Here is a 22500-nt window from a genome sequence, read left to right as displayed (position 1 = left end):
GTGATCCCTCCTCTGTTCCTCGGCTCCACACAACCCAACCGTCCAGACCGAGACTAAACACAAACCTGGAGAAACTGACCGAGAGAAAAAGAGGAAGAGACAGAACAAAGAACAACCAGAAGATGTGGACAGACCACGAAAGAAAGAAAGGTTATTCATCAGGTTATACTCTCTGAACGGACAGAGCTGCTGACTGTTAATAAATTATAAATTAAAGCAATCGTACAATTTGCAGTTTAGCTGTGGCATTCAGTTATAATATAAATATTTAAGAAACATCTAATGGTCCTCTTTCTAACGCTGAATTGAAGTGAAAGATGTAGAAGAGAGCCATGTGTCAGCTCAGTCCAGAAATGCTCAGGTCACTGTGACTGCTGCTCTGAGGTCTGTCAGACCGGACGGACAGAGATGAACTGACCGCTCACTAACAGCGTCTCACTGACTCTGAATCAGTCCTGACTCACCTCGCTCCAGAAGCAACCCCTTCACGTTCTCAGGAACAGCAGCTCCTCCATCTGCTCCTTCACACTGAAGCACACTGAAGCAGTCATCGGTCACTTCTTCATTCACCCGGTCACTCTACATCAGGATGAACATCACTACTGTCTGTGTGTTATTCTGCAGACGGGAGAAGTTGTGTTGATGGGGTTTCCTCACAGTTTAAGTGCACCTGAGGAACTGTGAGGAAAACAGAAGAAAGGAGACACGTGTATCTTGTCATAAATGTGTTGTAGTGTCTACATTTATAAATCATTATTTATCAATTATTATTTTATCATATCTCTTTACTGTAAAGTCAACAAAATACTTATCTGCACTGTACAATAATGAAAATTGATGTACAGTACACTTTTTATTTGAAGATACATACTATAGTTTGTTCTTCACTTTACATTAATGAGAATTGAGATAAGGTAAGATGACTTATGCCAGAGTTATTTATTTAGCACTGTTTAAAGGAATCATATTTTATTAATCATTTGACCCTAGACATTTCTAAAGCGTTTCTCTGAGACTCACACTTTGTTTTTGTTTGTTTGTTGTTTTATTCCTGGCTTAACCTGAATTATATGCAGTTCATGCCAATGAAGCATTTGTGCATCTATAAAGTCTATATAGTTTTGTTATATAGTTTCTATCTATATTTGTTTTCTGCCAGTGTTTGATGTTTGTTGCATTGACAGCATGTTTCTGGTGCAGAGCGAGCTGTTTTCATGTGTGTGTGTGTGTGTGTGTCAGTGTGTCAGTGTGTGTCTGTGTCTGTGTGTGTGTGTGTCTGTGTCTGTGTGTGTGTCTGTGTGTGTGTCTGTGTGTGTCTGTGTGTGTGTGTGTGTCTGTGTGTGTGTGTGTGTGTGTGTGTGTGTCTGTGTGTGTGTGTGTGGGTGTCTGTCTGTGTGTGTGTGTGTGTGTGTGTGTGTCTGTGTGCGTCTGTGTGTGTCTGTGTGTGCGTGTGTGTGTGTGTGTGTGTGTCTGTGTGTGTGTGTGTGTCTGTGTGTGTCTCTGTGTGTGTGTGTGTCTGTGTGTGTGTGTGTGTGTCTGTGTGTGTGTGTGTGTGTGGTGTGTCTGTGTGTGTCTGTGTGTGTGTGTCAGTGTGTGTCAGTGTGTGTCTGTGTCTGTGTGTGTGTGTGTGTGTGTCTGTGTGTGTCTGTGTCTGTGTGTGTGTGTCTGTGTGTGTGTCTGTGTCTGTGTGTGTCTGTGTCTGTGTGTGTGTGTCTGTGTGTGTGTCTGTGTCTGTGTCTGTGTGTGTGTGTGTCTGTGTGTGAGTGTGTGTGTGTTTATGAATGAAGGAATATTCTAGTTTCAGTATAACTTAAGTGAGAAGTGTGACACTTTTTCTCATGTCACATGTAAACTTGGTAACTTACCAACAAGAACTGTGCCATAAGTATCTGTTTACACATAAACTCATAAGTCATAATTTATCCTGAATGTGGCTGTGTTTACTCCGACACTAGCACGGGATCTTGGGGAAAGGGGAAGTGATAGAGGTACTTCTTCTTGTCCTGAACAGAAAGTGAATGTCACACATTTCCCTCAGATATCAGAGATCATTCTCTGTGTCCTAACACCAAACACGACTTCTCCCTGCCTCATTTCTTAAAATATTTGTCCATAGAAACTGGATGTCCATTCAATATACTGATTGTTTGAAGAGTGAGATTGGTTGAAGTGTGAACTGAAATGGACTTTCACTATTTAACATTTTTTCATATAATGAAAGTGTTTGATTGTCTAAAAGTCTGTTCCTCAGACCCATAGGAGATCTTCATCCCTGTTAGAGATGTCACTAGGAGATGCTAAGTAAAGAGCCCATGTAGTGATTGTGTTCAAATACGATATCTTCAGGTCAAAGCCTCTGGTGAAGCCTCTGATGAGATGATCTCCAGTCAGACGGTCAGCGCGCCGGTCACCAGTCGTCTGATCTCGGGTCTGGAGGTCTTCAGTCAGTATGATCTCAGACTGGCCTGCTGGAGCAGTCAGGGCGTCTCTAACTGGAGCGTCTGGATGAGCGTCAGCACCAGTGAAGGAGGTACACACATCCTCACATCCTCACTGCTGGACCTGTGTTTACAGGAGATAGACGTCTGAGGTCTAAACACTGAACGCCAGGGAGAACGTGCTTTCCTAAACACGCAGCCTTGTTTCTGTCCTCATGTAGCAGCTCTGACTCGTCTGCCCTGACCTTACATGACCTTTGAGTTACTCTGCCAAAACAAGAGAGGATGAAATACAGACACGCACACACTGTGGGAAAAGTGAATGAGGCGGAGAGAGTGCTGTGATGGATAGAACAGGGAAAAGAAGAGGGGGTTTGTGAAAGAAGAAAAAACACACTCTTTGCCAGAGTCAGTTTCCCAGAGTCCCACATTGCCCAAGGGACGAGAGAAACAGAGAGAGAGAAAGATGGTCACTGACATCACAATGAAATTGGTTTAGCAGTTTCTGTTTGAGCAGATTAACACAAACCTGACGTTACATAATCATAATCACAGCTTTAAAGTGTTTGCCAAGCTACAGTCAACCCAGAAATGAAAGTAGTTGAACTATAGTCAGGCTGTGTTGTTTTTAAATATTTGACTTGTTGTTAAAGTGTGCAGGTGTGGGCTATAACATCTCTGGATTTCAGCATTTTTACTCAGAATAATTGTGTTTCTTGTTTTTCTCATATCTGGCAACAGAAATGAATCAAGGCTATTCTTGTATTGTGCATGCAGAAGAAAGACGACTCTGCACATCTCAGTATGTTAATAACAACTATTTCCTAGTTCACTTTTGTACGCACTGCATAGACTTATTGTAAATGTGGTTTTCAGTACTGCTGAGATATTTTTTTTTCTGGAGATCTTTGGGTTGTGTAATGTGGTTGTCACTCCAGTAAATGACTAAACTGTGTGTGAACAGAACAGGATTAAGCACGATAAGATGGAGTGTGTTTTCTTATAAACTCAGCCCTGGTCTGCATGAGAGAAACCTCTCTGAAGGCAGATTTTATACCACAAACAGTAAACGAGACAATATGTGACTAATTGCTTTAAGACCGAGGCTGGGGCCTTGTACAGCAGCTCGTGTGAAACGCTTGAGTCATTTCACAGCTAAAGACTGAGGTTTACTGGTGCTTCTCATCTGTGCAGCTCACATCTCCTCATTCATTAATGTAGGATCAAAACTGCACTGTTAGCTTCATGATAGTAAAGCACATTGTCCACATAATCCTTATTTTCATTACACTAATGAATACAGATGTTTTACAATTTATTTATTTCTTTTGGTAGATCCCCACCAATTTATTGGACAAACCAGATGATTTGCACCCAATAAAATCAGAATCCTGTATATTCATATGGGATTTTTGACGAGGTCCTTCATGTTTCACTCTCATAAAGTTTCGTGTCCGGCCATTTTTCATGTCTCCTGGTTTCCGGCGCTCTGCTCATGCGGGTTGCACTGTGTGCTTGGACTGGAAATGTAGAAGATTTCCACTAAGGAAAGTTACTGAGAGAGAGAGAGGGCTAGGCCTGAGAGAGACCGGAGAGGAAGGCAGAGACTTTTGACAGAATGCTATTTTCACAGCAGTGAGCCAGAAACACATGTGGAAACAATCAGACGTGAAACTCTTCTCGATAACATCATCAGAGTACCTCGCCATGTTCCTCCAATAACAAACAATACACTTTCATACCTGCAATGGGGAAAATATACTCAGAAATAGCCTTACTCTGCTGTTAGGGTTAGCAAACACACACACACACACACACACACACACAGCTATTTCCAGACCATGACTGCAGTCGTTCCAGTGTGTGTTGTTTTTTCTGCTGCTCTGCATTAGAAACAGAAACAGCATTAATGAAATGAGTTGAACGAAGAAAGGGAGAGAAAGTAAAAGAGGCTCTTTGCAGCACTTTTGCTAAATATGTCATAAGTGTAAATATGTTCAGACTGTAATACTATCTCTCTACTCACTGACTGCTGCAGAGAACACTTATACTAGTGAAAGAAAACCAGTGCAGCAGCGCAACAGCAGACATTGTACGTGTTTCACATTGTTGTCTCATGACCACATCACATCGCTGTGAGTGGAATGTAGTTATCATCTGGGATTTCTTTCCCTCTTTTTTTTTTTTATTCAATTTTGTGTAAAAATAAAGATAAATATCAGGTGATTAAATATGCATGTAGGTGTAGGAGTGATGGTGTAGAAGAGAATCATCCCGTTAATGTCAGGAGTTCACACTTCTATATGATTAGCTGAAGTATGATAATGTTTATTATCCGTGCTGTGTGGGGAAGTGCTCCAAGCCGAACCAGGAGTACCCCGCTCCCCGTATGAGTGTATCCTGTATGGGATGCTGATAACCGTCAGTGGACAGAGGGACGTCAGCTGTAGTCAGCAGTCAAGATTTTTTTTTCTCACATACATGGTTATATGGAGAGCATATGACCAGCAGTGAAATATAAGTACATTTATGTATTTATACTTAATAATTATACTTTATGTATTTATATTTCAATGTAAGTATTTATACCATGGTGTTGATGAACTTGAGTGTGCTCCACTGGTGTTAATTAGGATAAGTATCTGACGCGCTCCTCCTGATCCCTGTTAATAAAACATCAAATAATCACATTTTGTTGCTTTGCAGCCTGAAATGAAGACGGACAGTTTTTGTTTTATCCAGCTGTTTACTCCGTGCATCTTATCATCCAAGAGAAAGATAAAACACCAACATGTCAGAGAATAAATAATGAGTTGATTTCCTAAAAATTACTTTTAAAAGCTGATCAACGGCACACAGAGCCATCTGACTTTCACCTGAGATCAGCTGTTTTCATTTTGATCAGCTCAGAATGAAAAGAGCTTTCCTGGAGCGTTTCAGTCTTTGGTAGTGAAGTGAATTCAATGATGGGTGGCAATACATTTTCATGTTTCATGGCAGTTTCAAAGTGAAATGTCCAGTGTCTGTTGCTACACAGTGTGTTCAGTTTATTCAGAAACAGTTAATATGGATTTTGTTTCATTACACATTTGTGTACAGTGCTGTACCAGGTGAGCTAAGAAGCACGTTTACTACATCAGAAAATCCATACAGTGCAGATGTGATGCAAAAACAAATAAATACATATAAAACATAAACAACAGTGTGTATTAATCAATAATATACACTTGTAATCATAATTTGTGTTTAAACAGTCAAAAGTTGTTGGTGTTATACTGCCTCTAGTAGGAATGTCCATTTTGGTTATTTTTCCTAACCTTTAAACGATTATTAACCATTTACCGACAATCTTATGTAAATTACATTTACATTTAATCATTTAGTAGACATTTTTATCCGAAGCGACTTACAAATGAGAACAATAGAAGCAGTCAGGTCAACAAGAGAACAACAACAGAATACAAGTGCCATGACAAGTCTCAGTTAGTCTAGTACAGAACACATAGCCAGATTTTTTTATTTATTTTTTTTATGAAGAGACAAGAAAAGGAAAGGACTCAAAAGGGAAAAAGGAAAGGACTCAGCTGTACAAATTAAGATTGGGAGGTCATTCCAGCAGCTGGGCACAGTCCAGGAAAAGGTCCTTGAGAGTGATTTTGAACTTCTTTGGGATGGCACCACAAGGAGTCGTTCACTTGCAGAGCGCAAACTTCTGGAGGGCTCATGAGATTTAACCAGAGAGTTTAGGTAAGTTGGTGCCGTGCCAGTGGTCGTCTTGTAGGCAAGCATCAGTCCCTTGAATTTGATGCGAGCGGTTACTGGTAGCCAGTGTAACCTGATGAGGAGAGGAGTAACATGCGCTTTTTTTGGCTCATTGAAGACAACCCTCGCTGCTGCATCAGTTGCAGAGGCTTGACAGTACATGCAGGAAGAGCCAGGAGAGCATTACAATAGTCCAGTCTGCACAGCAAAATCCCCAGTGTTAATTTAACACTCTTGAGTGTGGACTCATATAAACACTGAAGCAGTGTTAAAAGTAACACTGAAGCAGAGTTGAAGTTAATGAGATAATTAAGAAGTTAATTGAGTTATGATTGACCATTATTGAAGACACCTGATGTTAACAAGCAGAATCACCAAACGAGAAAATCACAATCTGTGTATCACTATTATAGTGTTCTGTGTTTGCTTTAGTTAGGATCTTGGCTTGTGGCTTTTTACTTTTAAAATTTGTTTTGCAAGTCAAGAGCAAAAGTCATCGGGTGGTGATGATTATGTTTTAATGTAATCGTTGTTTGACCTGAGTTACTGAACTAATTTACAGTGTTTTCTCTAAATAAAACATCCATTATTGATTGTAACAGCTTTAATTCCACAATGAAAACGTCTGCATTTTCTATTCATTTTTTAGCCATCTCTTGCAAGTGATTCTGATTTATTTATTTATTTTTTATTAAAAAGTCTTTATTTTAGAGTTGTCTGCCTTTGCTAAGCATCAATGACGTGCTCTCTCCATGAAGACGCGGAAATTTCAGCGAAGGATAAATGGATTTGCAGCTCTAAAAATCGCTTGCAGTAGCTCTGCTACTAAATTTATTTCAAAATTGCAATCCATATACAGCTATGATCAGCTGTTCCTTCATCTTAGCTGAGCTTTCAACGTTGTTACGGGAAAGGATGAAGCTGATTGGTTAGTTCTTGTCACATGACCCGCGGTGCGCTTGCGGCATTCTGAAAAGTTGAGATGGTTTTACATTTTGCTGTATCTAAAAGGTACCGAACCGTGAATTTTGTGAACCGTTACAACCCTAGTTTATATGCATCACATATTTTAACCTTGCAGCAAACCTTTTTAAATATTTGGATAAATTACTGAAAATAAATCAATAACTTTTAAAACCGTTTAACTGATTTAATTAATCGGTCAAAAACCTTAACGGTCTGTTAAAATGCGCCTGTAAACTGCAGTGAAATTTGCAGTTTTGCAGAAATGTAGTTACAGTAGCATATTTCTGCTGAGCCTGAGTTATTACACAGTTTGAAGGAGATTGTTAATTTGTGGCATTTTGTTTGTGTTGTAGTTCCAGACGCAGCCCCAGACAATGTGACAGCTGTGGTGAACGGAACAGAAGTGATCCTGAGATGGACAGAACCTCCTGGAAAGATGAACGGACATCTGCAGGGATACAGGATGGAGTACAGCGCACCTAACCTGGGACAGGTGACCCCACACACACACACACACACACACACACACACACAATATTTGTGTTTGCTCCATTCCTCTATCTCTGGATTGCTTTATGATGGATTGTTCTGCGTGTATCCCATGCAGCAGGTTGTGGTGGACACAGGTTTGGACACAGAGCTGTTTGTCAATCTCTCAGTCCCCCTGTCGAACGTTTCCTTCAGAGTGTGTGCGTACACCGGAGCGGGACAAGGGCCCTGGACACCCCTCCAAACCATCACACTCATTCCTGCAGGTGTGAAAGCAAGCAGACAGTCACCACATCTAAATTCTCACAGGTCAAACAGTTCCACTGAATGTTAACACACTCTTTCCTTGCAATGTTTTGCAGAAACAGGGCAATCCAGAGGTGAGTGACACACACACACACACCATTATAAGAACTTTTTACTGACTTGTAAATGTTTTTGTATTGACCTAATTATATTTGTTCTACCTTGACCCAATCCCTCACAGAAAGCTCTCTGCTTGTGTAAGTTTTAATGAAGTTGTTCTTTGCTGTTGGGAAGATGCTACATGTAACTCATCTCAGACATCGCCTCCCACAAAAATAGGACCCACACAAGATATAGAAGTGGACTTTTCCCTTTACTTCCCTTATTTAGAGCCCTTCTTAAAATGTTGTTGTTTTTCTTTCTGTCTGCTGTTACATTCTCAGAAAAGAGGAAATAAAAAGACAAACGAGGGCAAGAAATGAACAGAAAGAAATGTGAGTAGGAAAGTAGTTGTAGGCAAAACCTCAGAGGAGTTCGTTGAGTGGGAGGCATGTGGAAAGCCTTTCGGACGATCTCTAGAAGAAACACCCTGCTGTAAATGTGGACTGTCTTGCACTGAAGTCATTTTAATGAGCTAATTCAACCAATGACCATCTGAACAAAACACTTCCAGGCTCTAGTCTCTGAACAGATGACCATGATCAAATATAAAGACACATCAGATATCAGCTGGTGGGGAGTGAGCGTAGTGCAGCGGGATGGTATGGTTTATTTACACAACCCAAGTTTGAGTCTGGCCTGGGGTGACTTAACTAGACGTAAACTACAGCTCACGACTGCTTCAGTAATGGAGATAACACTGGCTGTGACCGGTTTGCAATACAAACTCTCAGGTGGCGACACTAAATGCTCTTCTGGTGTAAGGCAGATTTCAGACCGGTTTTAAATCTGTCCAGCCAGTGGCCAATGCCAAGTCAGATTTGAAGAAGTCAATGGTTTTTACTCAGCTTTACTGAAAATCATCCCTCACAGTCCTGTTCAAGGACAAGCTCCATGTCCTAAGTAGGCAGCTCACTAGGTTTCCCGACAGCGACACACACTCTTTTGAATCCGTTTGTCTCTCTGCGTCTGTGTGAAGGTATGGACAGTCCTCCGGCGTTCTCCTGGCACTGGTGGTACGTGGTCATGGCCATCGCCGCCGCCGTCGCTCTCACTGTGCTCCTGACCGTCTACGTGACCCGGCTGAGGCGGAAGGAGACACGCTTCGGGTGGGTGTAATGAGGCTTTCTGCTTTCTCTGCTGGATTCTGAGCTGTGGCTGTGAGCAGAGATGCTAACGCTACTGTTAAACCTAGCTAGAAAATGAACAGTTTCCAGCATAACTCTACATGAGACAAGAGCTAAGGGACAGGGACCAGGAGGCGATCTTCATTCCTTTTAGGAGCTGTTTTAAGTGGACATATTTTGGTTTAGCAATGGTTACAACAGGTATAGTTTAGATATTACCAAAAATATAATAACTGGATATAGTAATGGAAAATGGAAGAGAGTTACTGTCCCGTGTGAAGAATATGTGGGCTCAAAGAGTGTCTTTTGTGTGTGTTGTTGTAAAGTGAGGCGTTTGAGCCCATGATGGAGAGCGGTGAACTCGTGGTGCGATACCGAGCTCGTCGAACATACAGCCGACGCACAGCAGAAGCCACACGTGAGTAACATGTGAACATTCGAGTCTTTACTTGCTCACACATGTAGCTGTAACCAGGTTTTATATGCCTTTCATTTTATTGGTAGAATGCTCAAAATTCAACCATCAGTGATGCTGTGAGTTATAGATATGTAAGTTAATGGTCTCGAGTGTATCTCATGACAGAAGATCAGTCAGGCTCCCTACTGCACACACTTGAGCTGTGAAGGAAACTCATAACCTGCTATCACATCTCACGCTCAAAACTGGTGGATTTGGCTCTGACAGGGACGTGCTGACACCCATGTGCCTCGACATGCAGGAGCAACAAAACTGGATAGAGAGAAGTTTACAGAGAAACAGAGACCAATAGATGACACATATTCATGAGAAATGGGTGTTGGCTTTAAACCTGACGGAAAACCGCCACACACACACACACACACACACACACGTTACCTGTGAAACTTGCTGGTGTAGATGCTTGAGTAAATCATCATGAAGTCAGAGCTGGAGTTAATAAACCTCAGCAAACAGACACACATGCTGTCAGTGCCACACACACTCATTACATAAACAGCTTGTATTATGATGTTTCACAGGTTCTTACATTCAGTGCTACTGAAGTCCAGCATCAGTATTGCTCAACAAACTCCTGTCCATAAGCTTTAGACTGATGCAGCTAACACGAAACAATCCTGAACAACACTCTTACAGCATTTATTTATCAGGCTTAATGTGCAATGGTACAAAATCGAATAAACTTTGAACAAGTTTAAGCAAATTCCTGCATGAGGATACCTGACTTTAACTCTACCCTAACTTTTTAAGTCAAGTGACTTTTATTTTAGCACTTTATACAAGAGCTTGACAGAGATAATCAGGAACATAGCAGAATCCTTGATGGAAACTGACAGCAGTGCCTTACTAAACCAGAAAAGCACACACTAAACTCTTGTTGACACACACTGTATTGTACGTGAGTATTTTAATGCCTATGTTTTTTTTTTTGTTTTTTTTTGTCTATTTGTTTTTTCTCATTTACTTCCATTGGAAGTGTCTCATTATAACCTCAGTTTTAATAGAGGGACAGTCAAAAATATGTTTTGTCATAAACAACATTACACCATTAATGCAGTTGAGCTTAAAGTGGAAGTGAAGCAGTCAGTCAAGTTTACATTATGTAGTTAACATTATTTAGTAAACAATGTCGAGCCATTTTTTAGATACCATGATCAAAACTCTGTGATTTAGACATCTTGGTGTTTTCGATATGCATGTACTTATGGTGAAAAGCAAGCACATTTGTGTGATATTTCTTCACTGGCCTTGGAGAGAACATCACTCACTGTGGTACTGCAAGATAGTGGAGCCCTTGCTCCAAAAGTCATAACAAAATATCTTTTTTCTTTAAACGGTTACATTAATTTTTTTTTTTTTTTTTTTTTTTTATTAAAGTGGAAATCAGTTTGCGAAATAATGTAAACTTGTCTGACTGCTTCATTTCCCCTTTAACTTGCTCTGAACCTGAAATATTGCTTTAACATCAGGAAGTCTTTCAAGTGCACTTTTCTGATCTTTGATACACCGTGACCTGAGAATGAGTTCAGAGTTGAACTGCAGTGGAGACAGATCTTGACTGTAACTCTCATGCATCTCTCACTGCTGTCATGAGCTCAACTTCTGCACCAGCTCATGGTCTGCATGTCATTTGGTTTCTGCTCCAGAACCTTGCAGTAAAGCCTGATGTCATGTGTCGTGAGATAGAGATGGAGGACGGTCATGAAAGCGTGAGCTTGTTTTGAGCAGTAGTAAAGGGTGGATGTCATCTGGACAAGTCCCATAACAAGCCCTTTTTCTGTTTGTTTGCTCTCTCTCTGTCTATCCTAACTTCTGTCTCGTGTCCCATCTTGGTTCATTTGAAGAGCAAAACAATCTTGCAACATTTGTTAAATCATATGATGTTTTGACACTGCTGCTAAATACAGTTTCACTTCCTCTGCTGAGTTCATGCTTCAGGAGAATCAGTGGCGTTCTTCAGATAGAGGTAATTGGGAAGAGCTCATTCATCTAACCATGTCAGTGAAAACAGAAACATCTGCTTGTGTCACAGTCATCACAGCTCTTCTCTCATTCTTTCATCACTCCATCCATAGCCCTCTGGACTGCAGGCCAAATCAGCTTACTTTCATCACACTTCAGATTATAGGAACATTATATGAACACAACTCAAGAACAAATGAACTATTTCCATATCGTGTTTCTGAGTGAAACAGAATACTTAGGAAAACTTTTTTTAACGCACCTGCTCTTCTCCCTTTGGTTCATTTTATTGTTAATTGAGTTAATTTTATGCACAAGTATATCAAGTTTTTGAGAACCCAGACCACCAGAGTATTGGCCATTTATTATTATTTTGTTTATTATTAGAATATTTGAGAAAACAAAATCTGTTAAATCTTGACTTTGACAAGGACATTCTCTTTGAGTGAAATTCACTCTCACAAAAGACATTTGACTTTCAGTTGTATTCAAATGTATCTTATGAAATGATATTAGACAATAATATTCTAAAGGAATTGCAAATTGTATTGCAGTTGCATTTTCAATATGTGGATGTATAGATCTAAATCCAGTTGCAAATTGCACATTTGTTTTTCCGTTTTCTTTTCAATGGATGTAATGTCTGCCAAATGTTAAATGGAAACACAAAGTCCATTTGTAATTGCATTTACAATGTCTTACAAGCTATGATTCTGTCTTTTTGGAACAACAATAGAAAGTCACCCATTTGCAGTTTCACTTCCTCCACGTCCTGCACCTCAAATCAGAGAAGATGAGATGCATCAGTTCTTCCGGAAGCAGAAAAGAAAAAAAGCACCAGACCCAAACGGTGTTACACCAGCCTGCCTGAAATCCTGTACTGACCAGCTGGTCCCCATCCTCAAGTCCGAAAATCATCCCCATCACAAAGAAACCCAAAATTACTGGACTAAATGACTACAGGCCTGTGGCTCTAACGTCTGTAGTCATGAAGTCATTTGAGAAACTGGTGCTGGCCCACCTGAAGGACATCACTGGACACTTGCTGGATCCTCTTCAGTTTGCCTACAGAGCAAACAGGTCTGTGGACGATGCAGTAAACATCGGACTGCATTATGTTCTGCAACACCTAGACAGACTGGGAACTTATGTGAGGATCCTGTTTGTGGACTTCAGCTCGGCCTTCAACACGATCATCCCAAACCTCCTCTTGCCCAAACTAAATCAGCTCTCCGTGCCCACCTCCGTCTGTCAGTGGATCAACAGCTTCCTGACAGACAGGCAGCAGCTAGTGAGGCTGGGAAAATACACATCCAGCACCCGTACAATCAGCACCGGAGCTCCCCAGGGCTCTGTTCTCTCCCCACTGCTCTTCTCCCTGTCATTCTGTTGCACGCTGGAGATTCTGTCATGAAAACAAATTACGTGTATGTCTAAACATACCTGGCAGTAAAGCTCATTCTGATTCTGAAATTTAAAATGCAATTGAAGATACAATTTTCAGTTTTCTTTTTGCTACTTTTTTCTGGTTGGCAAATACAATTTGCAGTTCCTTTTGAATTTTGCCCTAAATGCCATTCCATTAGTACCTCTCATTTTGTCATGTGAATAGAAATAAAACAGACAAATCAAGTCAGGTCAAGTCTGCTTTATTGTCAGTTCTTCCACATGTACAGTACATGCATACAGAGAATTGAAATCGCATTACTCTTAGACCCCCGGTGCATACAGACAGTTGTCTCTTCAAAAAGCTTCAGACTTAAATGTACATAACACATGATCAGCAAGTTCATGTTAACTTGCAGACACTTGAAATAAAGTGTGTGTAAACATAAAAATCATTGTGTATTCAGCGTCAGCAGATATCACCTTTAACTCTCACCTGACTCTGGTTGATTGTCACTCGATGATTGTATTACAGTACGGAGAAGAAACAGCATTGTGTCAGAGTCCAACCCAGTTTTCTCTCTAAAGAATCTATTGTTTTTCTCACACGTTGTTGAAAACACTTTGAAATGGGATGCTGATCTCTCAGATCTCTCGTTCTTTTCTCAGTGAACTCTCTGGGGATCAGCGATGAGCTCAAGCAAAAGCTACAGGACGTGATGGTGGACAGACACAAGCTAACGCTGGGAAAAACACTCGGGGAAGGTGAGCTTACATAAATACTGTAGAGAACCAGGTGCTGTACTGTCTGATGATCAGATCGTAACGTGTGTGTGTGTGTGTGTGTGTGTGTGTGCAGGTGAGTTCGGCTCTGTGATGGAGGGTTCACTCTCTCAGGAGGACTCTGTGCTCAAAGTGGCAGTGAAGACCATGAAAAGTGAGTCAAGAGCGACTGCAGCATCTCTGAAAACAGCTGTGATCATGTTCATCAGACTAACCTCGTCCTCCTGCTGTGTATTGCTCAGTTGCTATCTGCACTCGCACTGAAATGGAAGATTTCCTGAGAGAAGCGGCGTGCATGAAGGAGTTCGATCATCAGAACGTCATGCGGCTCCTCGGTAAGTATGTTCACTCTTTCAGTCTCCCAAATACAGTAACAGGAGGCCAGTCACATGGTCTAATACTTCAGGAAACACATCAAGACAGTATATTAATACACATAATTATTAAAGTGCATCGTGTCAGTAGCTGAGAATATTTTAATCACAGAAATAAGGACATGAAAGAAGTTGCGGCAGACATCAGCAAGTCAATATTTTGACCTGTGCCTCTTCACATGAATCATATCCTCAGAGTAAGACAGATTGTACTGTAAGAGTAAGAGTGATGGACTGTGTGTTGTGTGACAGGTGTGTGTCTGCAGACGGTGGAGAGTGAAGGCTATCCGTCTCCTGTGGTCATTCTTCCCTACATGAAGCACGGTGACCTCCACAGCTACCTGCTGTACTCCAGACTCGGAGACGCACCTGTGGTGAGGGCAACACTGAAGAGCTCTGGAGAACTGCATCAAGACTTAGATCAGGCGTAGAGTGCTTCAGCATTGATTAAGACATTGGTCTCAAACTCCATTCCTGGAGGTCCACAGCTCCAACCTTAATCAAACACACCTGGTCTTGTGTTAAATGTGAGCCAAAATCATGACAATTAAAAGAACCACAGACTTGAATTACTTCAGTCTGTGTGCATTGAATTCATTTAATACACAAGTTTCACAACTTTTCCACAACATTCTAAATTATTGAGATGCACCTGTGTGTCCGAACCACTTGAACTTGAGTAGAGTTTGGTTTGTTCCTGGGTGGACAATTCCTTTAACTAATAATGTATTTATCTGAAGAAAAAGTTTAATATTTGGGATTGTTGACACAAATTGGCACAGGTTGTCCTCTCTGGCACCATTATTACTCTCTAAAAGAAGTCTTTTACACAGACATTACACCATCACTGCTGAATGTAAACTCTGGAGGAAAGCTGGCTGTTCTCTCTGAATGAATGATTCTGTCAAGATCTAATTGATGACCGGTTTGTTTTGTGGCTAGATGCACATCCTCCTGGTCAGAGCTGTGAAACTCCTCTGTAATCATAAATGAAGTTCCTCTATAAAGCACAGACGTCAGGAACACAGTGTACTGCAGAAGTGTTTCTAAAGCCCACTGGTCTATGATCTGTGTTATTGTGTGTGTGGTCAGAGCAGAAGCTGGGAAAGTCTCTGGCTCCATCTATCTGTCAGAACAAGAACAAGAAGAAAACCACTATTGACTGATGAATCATGAAGCATTGATGATTTAAACATTTGGATTATCTGTTTCTCTGTGTAGTATCTGCCGTCTCAGATGCTGGTGAAGTTCATGACGGATATCTCCAGAGGAATGGAGTACCTGAGCAGAAAAAACTTCATCCACAGAGACCTGGCGGCTCGAAACTGCATGTGAGTGTTGATGTGAGACACAGCTCATGTGCTCCGTACACTACAGAGATCTTCATCCTGTATTGATCCCAGTGTTTAATTTGATCTCTGCTAACCAGGTTAAATGAGAACATGAATGTGTGTGTGGCGGACTTCGGCTTGTCTAAGAAGATCTATAACGGAGACTACTACAGACAAGGACGCATCTCTAAGATGCCCGTCAAGTGGATCGCCATCGAGAGTCTGGCGGACAGAGTCTACACCAGCAAGAGTGACGTGGTAATTCATCCTCTACTTGACAAACAGAATGAAGGAATGATAGTGAGAAATGCTCTGTTTCTGAGCGTCTGGTCTCTGAAGGTGTATCTGTCTGTCCTGCAGTGGTCATTTGGAGTGACAATGTGGGAGATCGCCACTCGAGGTCAGACACCGTACCCTGGAGTGGAAAACAGTGAAATCTATGATTATCTGAGACAGGGCAACCGTCTGAAACAGCCTCCAGACTGCCTGGACAGCATGTGAGTATCTGGATCTCTGGTCAACTCTACGTTCATCCTCAGCCTAAGCTTTGCTGTAAAGGAAGCTGCACTGCTGGGTTTCTAATGTGTTTAGAAGAAAACGATGCAGTGCTGGAGTCAACACATCTTTGACTGTATGTCATTGACTTCTGAGGCTTATTGCTGTGTCACTGAGGCTTTTGTTATTTACTTGATAATGTTTGATTTATTAATCTGATAATAGAGATATAAAAACAGAATATGAATCAGAAAGCTTATGTTATTTATTTACATCTTGTGCTCTGAAAAAAGTAATAGGTAAATTTACTTAATTTTTATTTGGCAAGTTTTTGCACAAGCATTTTTCAAGTAAATTTAACACATTTGGAAATTAAGTAATTAAGTTAAGTAAAAAGTAAAAAAAATGAATAAGTACATTTTATTGATTAAATTTTAATTAAATAATATTCAGTTAATGCATTTAGCAGACACTTCTATCCAAAGCAACTTACAGTGCATTCAGGCTAATAATTTACACCTTTCATGTGTTCCCGGGGAATCGAACCCTCAACCTTACGCTTGCTAATGCAATGTTCTACCACTGAGCTACAGGAACACTTCAAGATCTTGTGGAAAAATAAGTGAAAATTTCACTTACTTACTTTTTTATTTTGGAAAAGTTTTTACACTAACAAAAAACCAGAAACAGATATTCTAGAAATTTCTAAATGTAAAATATTTTTTTTAAAACAGTTTTATCAAATGAGGGTAAATAAGTCTCTCACTTCTGTCCCTTTAAACCAGTTTACAGCAAAGACAGCACGAAGGGCTGGATGCACATGATAAATATTCTGCAATTAAGAAAACAGACAAAGAAATTCAGATACTATTATACTATTCAGATAGTGATTGTTTTTATGAGAACTGGCTCCATCCTCTTAAATAAACGCCTCACTGTAAAGCAGATTTTTCATTGATCAAAAATAAAATAAAAAATTAAATGGTAATGATAAAGATTATGTCACAAATGCTGTATTCTGAGCTTAACTTCCAAACTGGTTTTACAGACACTTTTACCAGCGGTCAGTCATTAGACTGCAAACTGAAAATCATTTCTTTTCTTCTTCTTCTGTGGCACTACTGAACAGAAGCGCAGGTAAAACCATCTGTACTGTAGTATGGTGCTCTGTCAAGTGTGTTATTTAAAGACCTGGAAACGGTACTGAATAAAACCCAGCCCACCCATGACTGTATTAGAACCAGACCAGAGCATTGTGTGAAGAAAACACTCATGGTTGCCATCTGTGTGTTTCCCCAGCTATTCCCTGATGTTTTCCTGCTGGCTCCTGAGCCCCAAGGACAGGCCGAGCTTCGAGATCTTGTGCTGCGAGCTCCAGAAGGTCCTGGAAGATCTTCCGAGCCAAGACCCAGAGGAGATCCTCTATGTGAATATGGAGGAGACTTCTGGAGAGCTGGGGGCCGTGGGGGGCTGGGACCCTATAATGGGGGTCCCGTGTGCTCTGGGGGCCCTGAAGGGTTCGGGCTCAGTGGCCACTGTAGAGGTCCATCACCCCAACCGCTACGTGATCTGCCCTCAGCATGAGAACCAGCGCCTCCTCAACGCCGACTCCATGGAGAGTGTGACCCTGATGGGGCCTGCTCCCTCGCCCTCGTCCCGCTCCACCCCAGTGCCCTCTGAAGGACCCTCCCCGGAGGACCGAGATCAGAAGAAGAAAGGGCCGTGGCAGGGATGACCAGGACCGTCTCTGCTGGAGAGCTGAGCTATCATTTTGCACAGACAGGCCTCACACTCCACCAGACATTCAGTGTTTAAAGCGAATTGTGTCTTTTTTATGCTTTTCAGACAAACGTGTTTCCTCTTCATTCCAAAGTCCTCAAAACCAAATGAATTATATATTTTGTCTTTCACGCTATCATAACCAGAAACAAAGAGATACGTTTCTGTCCACTTTGACAAGTGATGTGCGCAGCATCAACCCATGTATCAGATCACTGGTGTATTGAGTGATGTGTGCTGCTGTTGCTCAAACCTGTACAGGCCGTCGTCAGACCATCATCTCTTCACTGCACACCAGCAGACAGACCACTTGTATCACAAGCTTCCTGTGGGAGACAGTTTCTAACAGGAAGTGAGGACTCATTATTTCCTGTAACACTTCTCCCAATGGTTCAGTCGTGAAATGTAGTTCGTAGATCAGTTGTCTCTGGACAGGTTGTGTCATGTGCACACAACAGGAACTGGACGGTGCTAGATTCAACAGGAATGCTGTGACTTTCAAAATGGTGCGGTGTGTTCCCGTCATTAGGGTTAGTGATCTGAGTACCTCTGTGTTTTACACTCTGGTGATGCACATGAATGATCCCTTAAATTGTACGGCTTGTTTAGGAGATGTGTTACTTTTTTATAAACTAAATGTGGTTAAATAGTAAGAGACATGGGAGTGGGCTTTTTTTAACCCTAGCACCACCAAGAACACCCTAGTCTTAAATTTTGAATCTAACCAGTTAAAGCCTCTTTTCTGTAAGCTTTACATTTTAAAGTGAAGTTAGCTTTCTGCTGATATTAATTGCACAATATATTCATCATCAACTCAGGATATGCTTGGATTTACAATGACCACTGACACAAAGGTCAGATAACTAGCTTGACACTGCCAGCCTCCAGAATGGGACAGAACTGGTCAAAGCTTGAATCTGTGTCTGTTCTCCAAGACATTTTTCTCTCTCAAGACTCCTCACCAGCATCTTTATCCAAAGAAACACATGGAGGATGACGAGAGTAATCTGTGCTAGGTCTAACATGTCAAACCAAATCCTCAGTAATTGTGTTTGACCCTACAGACTCTAGCTGACCTCCAGGTGAATGTGGACTGTTTCTAAGGGTTTCTCAATCTACAGGGTTTTTTTACATTGATTTGAGACCAATTTTGTGGTTTCTTGTAAGGTTTAGATGATTAGACAGGGCAGTAGACTAGACTAAGCTGTGTAATGGCCACACATTCAACAGGTCTTTGCTCATCAGACCCTGCCCCAGACTCAAGCACAGTCTGGTTTCTTCTTTCTCTTCTTTCTTTCTTTTTTTGTAAATTGTATATTTTGCACTAATCATTTTTGTCATTGTATTGTTTGTATTTCTTTGTTTATCCATTTAGTTTATCTAATGATGTACTTTTACCATATTATCATGCCATGATAATATTTATAAAAAAGGCTGTTTCAAAATAACTTCAAAAACAGAAATAGATGTTCTGAAACTAAATTATTTACATATAACCAATGTTTGGAAAGTATTTCCCCCTCAGATTGACTGATTGAAGATTTTGGCTAAGATTAACCAAAATTAACACAACTTCCCCCTATTTTTCTGTCAGTCACCTTGTGTGTATATTTTCATGCTCACATTTTTAGAACATTTTTCAATCAATGTCTTTCATGATGAGAAACACTATGTGTTTAAATATTTGGATTTTACAGGACACATTCAACTACACTTCTGCATGTGATGTTTCATTGTCAAAACCTGCATCTTCTTCATGTAATTTTACAAATGATTTAGCCTGTCAGTAAATCAGCCAGTGATTATCCAATGATGGAGAAGAGCTTTATAATTCATCCAGGTTTTTCGTGTACTAAAGCTATTCATTTAAAGCAAACTTTTGCATTCTCTGTTGACAGAAGTACAAATATTATTTTATCACAGACAGAAGCACGCTTCAAAGTGCCTTTGAAAGCCAGTATTTTTCCTTAAATGGCTCGGTTTACGGTGCACAAGTGTACAGCTTTAGGTTTATATGTCTAATGTTTTCTAAATAACATCAATGTCATTATTGTGATTTTGATATACCTTGTATTAAAATAACTGTACTACCTGCACAATTGTTTTTTTTTTTCTGTGTGATGAAGTTTTTTTTTTGTATATTGCTTTTCACAATACAAATCGTTGCACAGCAAATTAAGTTTCTACAATATTTAGTAGTAGCTTATCAGTGGTGACTGTGAGTTTGTGTGCATATGGCAGAAAGTACAGAAAAATCAATTAAAAATGTAATCAAACAGACAGTGACCAATATTAACAGCAATTATTATATGATGCAATCACACTTGTAGCAATATTTCAAGATTCAAACAACTTTATTTATCCCCGTAGGGTAATTCAGTTTTATCTCACCAGTCGTATCAACAAGACAAAAGACGCATCTTAATCAAGCATTCAAAAAACATATTGCATTTGGGCACCAGAACAAAGCAACAAATACACAGGCCACAATACATAGTTTGAGCAGCGACCAATGTTCAAGTAAATAAATAAAAATAATAAATAGATAATAATACTAAGTATAGGTCCTTCTCAAAAAATTAGCATATTGTGAAAAAGTTCATTATTTTCCATAATGTAATGATAAAAATTAAACTGTCATATATTTTAGATTTATTGCACACCAACTGAAATATTTCAGGTATTTTATTGTTTTAATACTGATGATTTTGGCATACAGCTCATGAAAACCCAAAATTCCTATCTCAAAAAATTAGCATATCATGAAAAGGTTCTCTAAACGAGCTATTAACCTAATCATCTGAATCAAGTTATTAACCTAATCATCATGTGGTGGTTTAGTTGGGATCTTAGCTGGGTCAAGTTACTTCTTGTGTTAGCTTGTCTCTTGCTGCTGTAACAGTGTATTTTAAAACACTGTTTTTGTGGTGAAGAAAGACTAAATTTAAATGAGCTCAGGTGTTATCAGCTCTATAGATGTCTGACACAAATTGTCCTCGCTGGGGAACCAAACTGTAAGACATTTGGATTACCTGGTGATGTTTTCTAATGACTGGGAAGAGCATTTGTCATTTTTGTGTACTGTTTGAACGTTTAGAACATGCGTCATTAACACTTAACCTCGCTAAGTGTGTGTTCGGTCAAGCCACTGTGACCTATTTCGGAAAGGAGGTAGAAGAAAAAGTGGTGGCTATTACTAAGTTTCCTGTACCTGTTACACGGAGAGAGTTAAGATGATTTTTGGGTATGATTGGTTACTACCGAGGTTTTTGTAAGAATTTTGCTACGGTAGTAACACCTCTTACTAACCCCCTAAGCAGACATTTGCGTGGTCTGAAGATTGTTAGGTTGCATTTGAAAATGCTAAGGCTTTGATGTGTACCAGTCCAGTTCTGGCGGCTCCTCAATTTGATTGTGCGTTCAAGCTGGAGGTCGACGCAAGAGTAGTAGGCGCTGGAGCAGTCCTGATTCAGGAGTGTAAGGACTGTGTGGACCATCCAGTTTGTTTTCTCATAAATTCAATAAACATCAAGCCAATTATTATACCATCAAAGAGGAAACCCTAGCTTTAAACCCTAGCTTTACTGCTACTAGTCTTACAGTTCTTTGAAGTGGGCTCCTCTAGTTTGCCCACAATTGTGTTTACTGATCACCATTCCCTTGTGTTTCTGTCTTGCATGTATAATGCAAACCAATGTGCAACACTTTAAAAACATGATAATCTCAGGAAGAAGGAGGCGGGAACCAGAGGACAATCAAAATTAAGCTTAAATAATAAAATAAAACAAAACAGCGCAACAGCCCCCTTGTGGACGACTGCCACATACAAACAAAACCAAACCCAAAATAAAGCCCAGGCCTGGTCCTCTCTCATCCTTCACTGTCGTCGCTCCTCTTTCTTGTATCCTTCCGATTTCCTCCGTGGGACTCAAGACCGGTGAGTGTAGCAGGTGTCGCTCATTCCCAGTCATACCACCGGCCCCACTCCATTCTCACGGCTCTCGGACCAGCCCCACTTGTCACACAACGATTGATGCGTATTGCTCTGTTTGAGAGGTTGATTTTAGGTATGTGGGTACGATAGTGCTTCGCTTATGTTTAGAGTTTTTTTTTTTTTTAATCAAACAATGAGTTTGCTCTTAAATGTGGGGGTGTTACAACCTTAGGGACATTTATTGTTTCTGTGTGTGTTTTGTTTCTCTTTTCGGTGTGTCTTTTGCCTCTCTCATAAGCCGGGCATACACTGTGCGATTTCTGTGTGATTTCGGCAAGGTACCAACTCACACTGTACGAGTAGATCGAATGCGATGTAAAGCCAAAGCTCATGATTTTTATGCGCTCACTGTACGGTCCGATCGTCGAGTTGCGATTTGACTGCTCACACTATACTTGAGGAATCAACCGAATCACCACGTGATCCCTCAGAACCTGGATGCTTGTGGCTGTTTCAGAATGAACATGCTTTCCCAGGTTAAACACACTGCTTTGGTGATATGCGCAATTCTGTGTGCTGAAAATTCAGGTGGCTCGGAGGCCGTGGCCAATATGGTTTATCCATTTTGCAACGCGAACTGGAGGTAAGCAGGCGTTTTCTTCCCTCTTTTATTTTTCTTTTTCTTTGCCATAACTCCACAAGTTTACCCTCCATCACTTCAGTCCACACTACACATCATGTGTCACCATTTTTTTTGTCATGGTTTTGCGCATGCACAGTGAGGGAAACAC

The 22500-nt window shown here is 40.6% G+C and overlaps 1 protein-coding gene across 2 annotated transcripts in view; it reads left to right on the top strand.

Moving 5' to 3' along the window:
• LOC128029385 (tyrosine-protein kinase receptor UFO) overlaps positions 1-19871 on the top strand; it is a 29756-nt gene extending 9885 nt beyond the window's left edge. The window contains exons 7-20 of one of the 2 annotated variants that reach the window (XM_052617145.1): positions 2347-2530; positions 7520-7659; positions 7774-7921; positions 8018-8035; positions 9040-9169; positions 9514-9605; positions 13683-13778; positions 13873-13950; positions 14039-14131; positions 14423-14544; positions 15392-15501; positions 15600-15759; positions 15862-15998; positions 17296-19871. In XM_052617145.1, the coding sequence (XP_052473105.1) occupies positions 2347-2530; positions 7520-7659; positions 7774-7921; positions 8018-8035; positions 9040-9169; positions 9514-9605; positions 13683-13778; positions 13873-13950; positions 14039-14131; positions 14423-14544; positions 15392-15501; positions 15600-15759; positions 15862-15998; positions 17296-17731 (1944 nt within the window). In that variant the 3' untranslated portion in view covers positions 17732-19871. The remainder of the gene's footprint in view (positions 1-2346; positions 2531-7519; positions 7660-7773; positions 7922-8017; positions 8036-9039; positions 9170-9513; positions 9606-13682; positions 13779-13872; positions 13951-14038; positions 14132-14422; positions 14545-15391; positions 15502-15599; positions 15760-15861; positions 15999-17295) is intronic. The other variant, XM_052617146.1, reaches the window with a different exon arrangement.
• The last annotated feature ends 2629 nt before the right edge of the window (positions 19872-22500 follow it).

The sequence above is a fragment of the Carassius gibelio genome, chromosome A15 (assembly GCF_023724105.1).
Source record: "Carassius gibelio isolate Cgi1373 ecotype wild population from Czech Republic chromosome A15, carGib1.2-hapl.c, whole genome shotgun sequence".
In the NCBI taxonomy this organism is placed as follows: Eukaryota; Metazoa; Chordata; class Actinopteri; order Cypriniformes; family Cyprinidae; genus Carassius; species Carassius gibelio.
This window is presented reverse-complemented; position numbering and strand designations above follow the sequence as displayed.